The sequence below is a fragment of the Entelurus aequoreus genome, linkage group LG21 (assembly GCF_033978785.1).
Source record: "Entelurus aequoreus isolate RoL-2023_Sb linkage group LG21, RoL_Eaeq_v1.1, whole genome shotgun sequence".
In the NCBI taxonomy this organism is placed as follows: Eukaryota; Metazoa; Chordata; class Actinopteri; order Syngnathiformes; family Syngnathidae; genus Entelurus; species Entelurus aequoreus.
In genome coordinates, this window is record NC_084751.1 from 2,620,467 (window position 1) to 2,632,895 (window position 12,429).

The 12,429-nt window shown below is 37.7% G+C and overlaps 1 protein-coding gene across 1 annotated transcript in view; it reads left to right on the forward strand.

The window, feature by feature from the left end:
- LOC133639084 (E3 ubiquitin-protein ligase UHRF2-like) overlaps positions 1 to 12,429 on the forward strand; it is a 57,105-nt gene that overhangs the window by 20,091 nt on the left and 24,585 nt on the right. The window contains exons 2-5 of the mRNA XM_062032217.1: positions 2,213 to 2,620; positions 7,033 to 7,322; positions 10,219 to 10,437; positions 10,539 to 10,648. Coding sequence (XP_061888201.1) covers positions 2,213 to 2,620; positions 7,033 to 7,322; positions 10,219 to 10,437; positions 10,539 to 10,648 — 1,027 coding nt within the window. The remainder of the gene's footprint in view (positions 1 to 2,212; positions 2,621 to 7,032; positions 7,323 to 10,218; positions 10,438 to 10,538; positions 10,649 to 12,429) is intronic.

Consider the following 12,429-nt stretch of genomic DNA (forward strand, 5'->3'; position numbering starts at 1 on the left):
ACGGCAGACATTTTTTTAACGGGTGAGTAACGCACATGCGTCCTTTTTGAGCCGCGGGACGTTCTGTAGGGGGAAAATTGGCTGCGTTCACCAGTTACTGGTGAGCCACAAGCGGGAAAATGGCGGGCAGAAATGGCCAAAGAAAAGGGTACGTTATGGAGATATCAGGTCCAAAGCCATGACAAGTAGAGATGTCCGATAACATCGGCCAATGCGTTAAAATGTAATATTGGAAATTATTGGTATCGTTTTTTTTATTATCAGTATCGTTTTTTTGTTGTTTTTTTTTATATTAGTTTTTTTTTATTAAATCAACATAAAAAACACAAGATACACTTACAATTAGTGCACCAACCCAAAAAACCTCCCTCCCCCATTTACACTCATTCACACAAAAGGGTTGTTTCTTTCTGTTATTAATATTCTGGTTCCTACATTATATATCAATATATATCAATACAGTCTGCAAGGGATACAGTCCGTAAGCACACATGATTGTGCGTGCTGCCGGTCCACTAATAGTACTAACCTTTAACAGTTAATTTTACTCATTTTCATTAATTACTAGTTTCTATGTAACTGTTTTTGTATTGGTTTACTTTCTTTTTTATTCAAGAAAATGTTTTTAATTTATTTATCTTATTTTATTTTATAATTTTTTTTAAAAAGTACCTTTTCTTCACCATACCTGGTTGTCCAAATTAGGCATAATAATGTGTTAATTCCACGACTGTATATATCGGTTGATATCGGTATCAGTTGATATCGGTATCGGTAATTAAAGAGTTGGACAATAACGGATATCGGCAAAAAGCCATTATCTTTTGTGTAAATGAGTGTGGATGAGTGTGAATGGGGGAGGGAGGGTTTTCTTGGGTTGATGCACTAATGGTAAGTGTATCTTGTGTCTTTTTTTAATGTTGTTTGAAATAAATAAAAAATAAAAATAAAAAAAATAAAATAAAAAAAAATAAAAAGCCATTATCGGACATCCCTAATGACAAGTTGTTCTCCTGGCAAGAAAAGACAATATTTCGCAGTGAGCCGTCTTCACTGTAGCAAATGCCGGCTGCGCGCGTTGTGCAAAAAGGTGGGTGGAGCTTTAGATTACAGTTATGGTGCATTGATAACAAACTGTAGATTGTTACTCTGACTCTTTAAAAGGCTAAATATTAGATTTTGTAATAAATAGAGAATGTTCACACATTGTCATGCAGAGATATGAAGACCATTAACCTGTGTAACATGTAATATACAGAATCTGAGAAGCAACTGCGTGGCGCAGTTGGGAGAGTGGCTGTGCCAGCAACCTGAGAGTTCCTGGTTCAATCCCCACCTTCTACCATCCTAGTCACGTCCGTTGTGTCCTTGAGCAAGACACTTCACCCTTGCTCCTGATGGGTCCTGGTTAGCGCCTTGCATGGCAGCTCCCGCTATCAGTGTGTGAAAGTGTGTGTGAATGGGTGAATGTGGAAATAGTGTCAAAGCGCATTGAGTTCCTTAAAAAAGGTAGAAAAGCGCTATACAAGTATAACCCATTTACCATTTATTCAGGTAAAAATATCACAGATTAAATTACCAAACGTCTTTGACAATCAAACCACGGTCGTAACAAATCACATTTTGTGTTATCAATGCGTGAAACTTGTATCTAAACATGGTGTAGCTCCTCCTCTGAATGCAAGTGCTCCTACAGCAAGAATACAAACGCTGTAATCCTACAAAATACAAAATCTGGCAAAACACCAACGCACTGCAAGTCATTTTGTATATATGTGTATATATTCGAATGCAGCTGAGATAGGCTCCAGCGCTCCCCGCGACCCCAAAAAGGGACAAGCGGTAGAAAATGGACGGATGGATGGTGTATGTATTCCATAATGTATTGAAATGAACCAAGCAGTGCTACAATTAAATGTTTTTCATGTACTGTACATTCACACATTACACAGTTGTAAATATGCCCAATACTAGTTGTCTTAAAATACATAGCATCTTATTGTTGAGACAAGATGGATACAAAAGTTATGTATGAATGTTCTGTTTTTAATAAAGCGAATATATTTGTTATAATTTATTAATCAATGGGTGAGATTACTGACATAGGTGGTGATGTAATGTACTTCCTCATCAAATCTCCTTTCAATCACAGTGAATTTATGGATGCAAATTATTTTTTTGTATCTCAGCCGTCTTTTTGTTGTTTTTTCAGATGGAAGATGGCCAGACGCTGTTTGACTACAACGTGGGTCTCAATGACATCGTCCAGCTCCTCATCCGCTCCCAAACGGACCCTCCGGACAGCCCCTCGGCCAAGGGCTCGCTCAAGGACTCACCCAGCGTGTCATGTACCTCTGTCCCGACCTCCGCCGTCCCTCGCTGTGAAAGCCCCGCCTCCCCTGCGCCAGAGTCCCCTGTTGCTATGGAAACCCCCACCACTAAAGACAATGACAGCAGTGACATTATCGACCCTGCCAGTGATACCAAGGCGGACACGGTTACTCCTTGTGACTTAGCTGGCACCAAAAATGGACTCAAGCCCCGCAGTCCGACGCGGGACTCCCAGCCGCCCACATCCAGCAAAAACACGCTGGTGGACCCTGGAATCGGGGTGTACAAAGTAAGCAAAGTAATGTAATAAATATAAATATGTACATATATATATATATATATATATATATATATATATATATATATATATATATATATATATATATATATATGCATGTGTATAATATATATGTACCGTATTTTTCGGAGTATAAGTCGCACCGGAGTATAAGTCGCACCTGCCGAAAATGCATAATAAAGAAGGAAAAAAACATATATAAGTCGCACTGGAGTATAAGTCGCATTTTTGGGGCAAATTTATTTGATAAAACCCAACACCAAGAATAGACATTTGAAAGGCAATTTAAAATAAATAAAGAATAGTGAACAACAGGCTGAATAAGTGTACGTTATATGACTCATAAATAACCAACTGAGAACGTGCCTGGTATGTTAACGTAACATATTATGGTAAGAGTCATTCAAATAACTATAACATATAGAACATGCTATACGTTTACCAAACAATCTGTCACTCCTAATCGCTAAATCCCATGAAATCTTATACGTTTAGTCTCTTACGTGAATGTGCTAAATAATATTATTTGATATTTTACGGTAATGTGTTAATAATTTCACACATAAGTCGCTCCTGAGTCGCACCCCCGGCCAAACTATGAAAAAAACTGCGACTTATACCGGTAGTCCGAAAAATACAGTACATTAACGTGTATACATATATACATCTATATCTATATATATACTGCATGCTAATGTTTTATGACAGCCTTTTTGCTAATTTTGTATGTTTACACCTACAAATAGTGGATTTTGGTATTTCCTCTTATTCGGTTATGTGCTAGCATGCTAACATTTTTAACTAATTTTGTTTGTTTAAAAATACAAATGAAGGATTATGATACTTTGCACCATCTTGGAAGTATGCTAATGTCTGTTATATTAGCATGTTAATGTTAGCATGCTAACCATTTTTTTCAAGCTTTTTAGCTAATTTTGTATGGTTTAACCCAAAAATTCATGGATTTGGATACTTGGCGCCATCTTAGATTTATGCCAGGGTTTTGAATAATTGTGTTTGTTTAAAAATACAAATTATGGATTTTGATACTTAGCGCCATCTTGAAAGTATGCTAATGTCTTTTATATTAGCATGTTAATGTTAGCATGCTAACATTTTTTGCTAGCTTTTTAGCAAATTTTGTATGGTTAAACCAAAAAAATTCATGGATTTGGATACTTGGCGCCATCTTAGATTTATGCCAGGTTTTTAACTCATTTTGTTTGTTTAAAAATACAAATTATGAATTTTGATAATTGGCGCCATCTTGGAAGTATGCTAATGTCTATTATATTAGCATGTTAATGTTAGCATGCTAACGTTTTTTTGCTAGCTTTTTAGCTAATTTTGTATGGTTAAACCCAAAAATTCATGGATTTGGATACTTAGCGCCATCTTAGATTTATGCAAGGTTTTTAACTCATTTTGTTTGTTTAAAAATACAAATTATGAATTTTGATAATTGGCGCCATCTTGGAAGTATGCTAATGTCTGTTATATTAGCATGTTAATGTTAGCATGCTAACCATTTTTTTCTAGCTTTTTAGCTAATTTTGTATGGTTTAACCCAAAAATTCATGGATTTGGATACTTGGCGCCATCTTAGATTTATGCCAGGTTTTTAAATAATTGTGTTTGTTTAAAAATACAAATTATGGATTTTGATAATTTGCGCCATCTTGGTAGTATGCTAATGTATTTTATATTAGCATGTTAATGTTAGCATGCTAACATTTTTTGCTAGCTTTTTAGCTAATTTTGTATGGTTAAACCCAAAAATTCATGGATTTGGATACTTAGCGCCATCTTGGATTTATGCGAGGTTTTTAACTCATTTTGTTTGTTTAAAAATACAAATTATGAATTTTGACAATTGGCGCCATCTTGGAAGTATGCTAATGTCTATTGTGTTAGCATGTTAATGTTAGCATGCTAACATTTTTTTGCTAGGTTTTTAGCTAATTTTGTATGGTTAAACCAAAAAATTAATGGATTTGGATACTTAGCGCCATCTTAGATTTATGAGAGGTTTTTAACTCATTTTGTTTGTTTAAAAATACAAATTATGAATTTTGATAATCGGCGCCATCTTGGAAGTATGCTAATGTCTATTATATTAGCATGTTAATGTTAGCATGCTAACATTTTTTGCTAGCTTTTTAGCTAATTTTGTATGGTTAAACCCAAAAATTAATGGATTTGGATACTTAGCGCCATCTTAGATTTATGAGAGGTTTTTAACTCATTTTGTTTGTTTAAAAATACAAATTATGAATTTTGATAATCGGCGCCATCTTGGAAGTATGCTAATGTATATTATATTAGCATGTTAATGTTAGCATGGCCCTGCGATGAGGTGGCGACTTGTCCAGGGTGTACCCCGCCTTCCGCCCGATTGTAGCTGAGATAGGCTCCAGCGCCCCCCGCGACCCCAAAAGGGATAAGCGGTAGAAAATGGATGGATGGATGTTAGCATGCTAACATTTTTTTGCTAGCTTTTTAGCTAATTTTGTATGGTTAAACCCAAAAATTCATGGATTTGGATACTTAGCGCCATCTTAGATTTATGAGAGGTTTTTAACTCATTTTGTTTGTTTAAAAATACAAATTATGAATTTTGATAATTGGCGCCATCTTGGAAGTATGCTAATGTCTATTATATTAGCATGTTAATGTTAGCATGCTAACGTTTTTTTGCTAGCTTTTTAGCTAATTTTGTATGGTTAAACCCAAAAATTCATGGATTTGGATACTTAGCGCCATCTTAGATTTATGAGAGGTTTTTAACTCATTTTGTTTGTTTAAAAATACAAATTATGAATTTTGATAATTGGCGCCATCTTGGAAGTATGCTAATGTCTGTTATATTAGCATGTTAATGTTAGCATGCTAACCATTTTTTTCTAGCTTTTTAGCTAATTTTGTATGGTTTAACCCAAAAATTCATGGATTTGGATACTTGGCGCCATCTTAAATTTATGCCAGGTTTTTAAATAATTGTGTTTGTTTAAAAATACAAATTATGGATTTTGATAATTGGCGCCATCTTGGTAGTATGCTAATGTATTTTATATTAGCATGTTAATGTTAGCATGCTAACATTTTTTGCTAGCTTTTTAGCTAATTTTGTATGGTTAAACCCAAAAATTCATGGATTTGGATACTCAGCGCCATCTTGGATTTATGCGAGGTTTTTAAGTCATTTTGTTTGTTTAAAAATACAAATTATGAATTTTGACAATTGGCGCCATCTTGGAAGTATGCTAATGTCTATTGTGTTAGCATGTTAATGTTAGCATGCTAACATTTTTTTGCTAGGTTTTTAGCTAATTTTGTATGGTTAAACCAAAAAATTAATGGATTTGGATACTTAGCGCCATCTTAGATATATGAGAGGTTTTTAACTCATTTTGTTTGTTTAAAAATACAAATTATGAATTTTGATAATCGGCGCCATCTTGGAAGTATGCTAATGTCTATTATATTAGCATGTTAATGTTAGCATGCTAACATTTTTTGCTAGCTTTTTAGCTAATTTTGTATGGTTAAACCCAAAAATTAATGGATTTGGATACTTAGCGCCATCTTAGATTTATGAGAGGTTTTTAACTCATTTTGTTTGTTTAAAAATACAAATTATGAATTTTGATAATTGGCGCCATCTTGGAAGTATGCTAATGTCTATTATATTAGCATGTTAATGTTAGTACGCTAACATTTTTTGCTAGCTTTTTAGCTAATTTTGTATGGTTAAACCCAAAAATTCATGGATTTGGATACTTAGCGCCATCTTGGATTTATGAGAGGTTTTTAACTCATTTTGTTTGTTTAAAAATACAAATTATGAATTTTGATAATTGGCGCCATCTTGGAAGTAGGCTAATGTCTATTATATTAGCATGTTAATGTTAGCACGCTAACGTTTTTTTTGCTAGCTTTTTAGCTAATTTTGTATGGTTAAACCAAAAAAATTAATGGATTAGGATACTTGGCGCCACCTTTAGATTCACCCTGGCTTTGACCGACCCCAGGCCAGTGGTTCATGGTATAGATAGCAGGCCCATCAAAATTTAAGTGGAAATGTTCTAGTTATTATATGCTTATGTGCTGAATTTGGCCACACATTACTACTACTCAACATCAATATTGTTAAATACTTACAATTTTGTCTATAGAGACAATTGTATGTTTTTTACTATAAATAATAACAATCTGCAGTAGGACATTGGCATAACTTTTTTTTTTGTTGCATTAAAAATACATTGAAAATCATTACATTTGATTGAACAAAGACTTGATTTTGTGGTCCAAAGGATGGTTTGTCTTATATTTGGGTCAATATGCTCATTGATTCTGCTGGAAACCGAATAGAAGGTTGATTCAGTCGCTTTGTCCCCCTCTAGATTAACGAGCTGGTGGACTGCCGAGACGTGACCGTAGGCGCCTGGTTTGAGGCCTGCGTGGAGAACGTGACCCGTCCTCCTAAAGCGCCCACCAAGGGCAAGGTGGGGCGCCCCCCCAAAAGGACTAACGGCAAGCTGGAAGGCGAACAAGGCCAAAGCACGGACACTAACAGGATTAACGCTAATGCCTTGAACTCTGAAACCACCGGAGCGTCCACCTCCCAGACAACAGACTCCACGGAGGTCAAAGGCCGAGACGAGGACGTTGTCTACCACATCAAATACGAGGAGTAAGTTTTGTCGTATTTTTATTTTTTTTATGGTATTTTTGAGGCTACATTGTGGAGATAATGAGTTCTCAATGACGTACATGCAACCGCTGGGTGATAAAAACCAACGCCTGCGTCAGTAGCCGCGGCGAGTCATCAAATTGGCAAATTGGTCTTGCGCGTACCTCTCTTTTCCATCAAATGTAGTCTGGAAGCTGCCGTTTCCATGGTAACCTCCAAGTTCTCCGGAGCATTACTATTTTTCCCCCCCCTTTTCTACATCTCCTTTCGCTTTGTCTGTAATTGCTGCGGACGTGTCGTCAGTGAAACATGGCCGCCTTGTGCACCAAAGCGACTCCGTCGTGTTTGGAATGCGCATTTCTGTTTTTCGTAGTTACGTTTTTTTTTTACAACAAGCTTTGCATGATGTGTTGGACGGAGAAGCACGAGGATTACGTAATGAAGGACAACAAAGGCCTTATGGTATTAAACCACAGCGATGTTTCGTCTCAGCCAACTGCAAAGCGAACGCAGACCCCTCTTCCTGTTAAAGGAGGTCCAGACAAACAGCCTTTTAGATTTACATTTAAACACAACGACGCAAAAACGCCTCGCCGTCTGCCTTTTGTCCCGAGCAGCGTCTTGGATTTCTTCCGCCATCTCGTTTGCCAGTGAAAAGAGTGGGAGGGCGGGCAAGCCCTCCCTTTTTGTGCTTGCCTTCTTCCTGTGCGCGCACACACACCCGTGTAAATACCTGCATGCACACATGGTCATGGAATCGCAATCTGCGTAAGATAGCCGTCATGATTTTTTTGTTGCTATTACATCTCATTTCGCTGTTTGTCGTGAGCGTGTTCGCGCATGTGTGTGTGCGTATTCATGATGAGGTTTGTTTTGCTGTAGAGTCACAAATATTAACATTCAAAAGTAGGGAAGGACTGCCGATATTATCGGCCGATAAATGCTTTAAAGTGTAATATCGGAAATGATCAGTGTCGGTTTCAAAATTATCGGTATCGATAACGCCGCTGTGTACACGGACGTAGGGAGAAGTACAGAGCGCCAATAAACCTTAAAGGCACTTCCTTTGCGTGCCGGCCCAGTCACATAATATCTACAGCTTTTCACACACACAAGTGAATGCGATGCATACTTGGTCAACAGCCATACAGGTCACACTGAGGGTGCAAGTATAAACAACTTTAACACTGTTACAAACATGCGCCACACTGTGAACCCACACCAAACAAGAATGACAAACACATTTCGGGAGAACATCCGCACCGTAACACAACATAAACACAACAGAACAAATACCCAGAACCCCTTGCAGCACTAACTCTTCCAGGACGCTACAATATACACCCCCCGCTGCCTCCCCCCATCCCCGCCCACCTCAACCTCCTCATGCTCTCTCAGGGAGAGCATGTCCCAAATTCCAAGCTACTGTTTTGAGGCATGTTTAAAAAAAATAATGCACTTTGTGACTTCAATAATAAATATGGCAGTGCATGTTGGCATTTTTTTCCATAACTTGAGTTGATTTATTTTGGAAAACCTTATTACATTGTTTAATGCATCCAGCGGGGCATCACAACACAATTAGGCATAATAATATGTTAATTCCACGACTGTATAAATCGGTATCGGTTGATATCGGTATCTGTAATTAAGAGTTGGACAATATCGGAATATCGGATATCGGCAAAAAAGCCATTATCGGACATCTCTAGTCACAAATATTAACATTCAAAAGGCAAATATGCACATCTCTCTTCACTATTATCATTACCGGTACTAGTAATATTACCACTATTGTTAGTGGTAGTAGTAGTAGTACAGGGTTTCTCCATAATGTAAATCAGTGGTCCCCAACCACCGGGCCGCGGCCCCGTACCGGTCCGTGGATCGATTGGTACCGGGCCGCACAAGAAATAAAAAAAATAAATTAAAAAAAATATTTTTATTTTTATTTTTTTATTAAATCAACATAAAAAACACAAGATACACTTACAATTCGTGCACCAACCCAAAAAACCTCCCTCCCCCATTTACACTCATTCGCACAAAAGGGTTGTTTCTTTCTGTTATTAATATTTCTGGTTCCTACATTATATATCAATATATATCAATACAGTCTGCAGGGATACAGTCCGTAAGCACACATGATTGTATTTTTTTATGACAAGAAAATATAAAAAATACCATAATGTGTGAATGGAACTGGAACATTTTAAGGAATCATCCGAGCTGTTCCACAGATGAACCCCCCTGACAGAAACACATCTACTTTTTAAGCTCGTTCTTATGTTTGCTTTCTGAAAGACAGCTGAACCCCTGAGGTCATAGGGACTCTCCCTAGGTTTGAACCTCTCCTGTAGACACCGAGGCAGCATGTGGTTATGAGCTTTATGCGTCACAACAGCAGTGTTGAGGTCAACAAGATCGTGCAGTTTTAATGTTTTTAATTTAATAAACAGAGCATTAGTATGGTCATGATAATCCGCATAATTTACAATTCTAATGGATTTCTTTTGAAGTAAGAACATAGAGTTGATGTTTGATTTGTAATTGTTACCCCAGATTTCAACACAATAATTAAGATATGGGAGTACAAAATAATTATATAACATGTTAAGAGCCTTTTGACTTACAGAGTTTTTAAGTAAGTTACGGTACTTATTCATCAATCAACTCTCACTTGGTTGTCGATTGATGACCTGTGTGATGTTGGCACCCTTATTATTGCAAATAATAAAATAGGATAAGAAGATGTGTCATGACGCCAGAAATGTAGTTCCTTGGTGTTACAATAAAAAAAATTCGCTATAGCCTGGTTAATATGCGTTGAATCCCCATTACCTGCGTTGCTACCCATTGAACACAACACCTGTGTTACTCTCTCCTCCTCGGTCAGCTATCCAGAGAACGGACTGGTGGAGATTCGACCATTGCACGTGCGACCACGCGCTCGGACCCTGCTGCGCTTCGACCAGCTGATGGTGGGCATGCAGGTGATGGTCAACTACAACCTGGAGACGCCTGAGGAGAGAGGTTTCTGGTTTGACGCCGAGATCCAGACTCTCAACCAGACCTCCCGCACCAACAAAGAGCTCAGAGTCAAGATTCTCCTGGGGTGAGGGTCTTCCTCTTAAGTTTGGGTCCACTCCACACCCTTCTTCTTCGCAATCTTCCTCTTTTCTCATTGTTCTGCGTATGTCTTTCACCGTCCTCCAGGGGTCCTGAGGATGTGATCGGGGATTGTAAGGTCCATTTTATGGAGGAAATCTACCAGGTGGAGAAACCAGGAGCGCCGCCGTTGTCGGCTGCAGACGGACAATTTAAACGTATGTGTGGAATTGATAGAATTTACTGTTGCCTGAAGAGGCTGCGGTGAATATCAAAAATACACAAAGTTAGCCTGATTAGAAATTGGTGCAATAATTGCTCACTGTAACCTTGATCCATCTTTTAAATCGATGAGGTTCACTTTGTGACAGCAACAAACTGAAATGGTAACAATTACCCCAAATACCAAATACACCAAAGATAAGCCACACCCCCTAAATTTGAGAAAAAAACTTTTTTCCCCATATGTTAGCTGCACTAGACGATGCCGCAGATATATACGTTTGGAAATTAGTTATTTACACAGAAATATTTTCTAAATGTTTATTTAATAATAATAATAATAATAGATTTTATTTGTAAAAAGCACTTTACATTGAGTAAACAACCTCAAAGTGCTACAGTGTATTAAAAAAATAAAATAAAAAGATAATAAAAAAATAAAAACGAGAACAGCCAAATAGCTAAAACTAGTATGCATATATCTAAAAAAAAAAAGATTTTTAAAAATTAAGGATTTTTAAGCCTTTTTTAAAAGCATTCACAGTCTGTGGTGTCCTCAGGTGGTCAGGGAGAGCGTTCCACAGACTAGGAGCGACGGAGCCGAAAGCCCGGTCTCCCATTGTTCGTAGCTTTGTCCTCGGAGGTTGGAGGAGGTTAGCCTGTCCGGAGCGGAGGTGTCGTGTGGAGGATTTGGGGGTGAGCAGTTCTTTAAGGTAGAGGGGGGCATTTCCATGGAGGCACTGGTGAATTAGTAGGGAGACTTTGAATTCAATCCTGAGTGGAACAGGAAGCCAGTGAAGGGATTTGAGAGTTCAATTCAATTCAATTCAATTATTTATTTATTTCGTACTTGGATGTGTACATTTCAACAACATTTCAACAATCTCACATACCTTACTGCATTCAATACACAGCCATGTCGAAAAGGAACAGGATGAAGAAAATCTTATATTTCCTGCCCCTTCGCACAAAAGAAACATTTTCTTGGTATCTCTTTGCCGGTAGTGCATTAGAACATCCAATGCAACAAATCAATACAAAACAATATATCACATATGCACACACAGGCACCCACACCCACACGCACCCACCCACCAGGGGCGTAGACTCTAGAGTAGTAAAAAAGGCTACAGGACATGTATGACCCAGTTGACAAGAAAAGTTATTGTTGCCTAAAAACTACAAGTTTGTACCCCTACCCAGTGCACACACTCATAGAAATTAATAGAACAAACAATCAATGAAAAGAATAAACAAGCAAGATAAGTTGGTGTGATATGGTCATATTTTCCGCACTCTCATCAGGATCCTAGCAGCACTATTCTGTATGTATTGCAGCTTCTGGACGTTCTTGCTGGGGATCCCGACAAGAAGTGCATTGCATCGCAGTCGTTTACAAATCTTAATTGTTTCCAAATGGTGTCTAACACGGCAGTAAAACGACTGATCAAACAAAACAGAAGTCATCGTCATGGACCCACTAGCTGTAGAAGCTAGCTCGCCAATCAGCTAAACACACCCAATAACTCCTCGGTGACATCTTGGTGAATTTACGGAACTGAAACAATACAAAAGAATGCCGTTGTAAGTTAATAATACGAACAAAGACTCTCGTAAACGTGTTAGCATATCAGCTCATGCTAACGACGCAATCCCGCACGTACAAATATGCATGAAAACACTTCTTTAAACATCAGACATGGGACGGTTTTGTAAGTATAAATTGTTTTAGTTATATTGTAAAACTTACAAACGTTGCTTGGAATGATGAATGAAG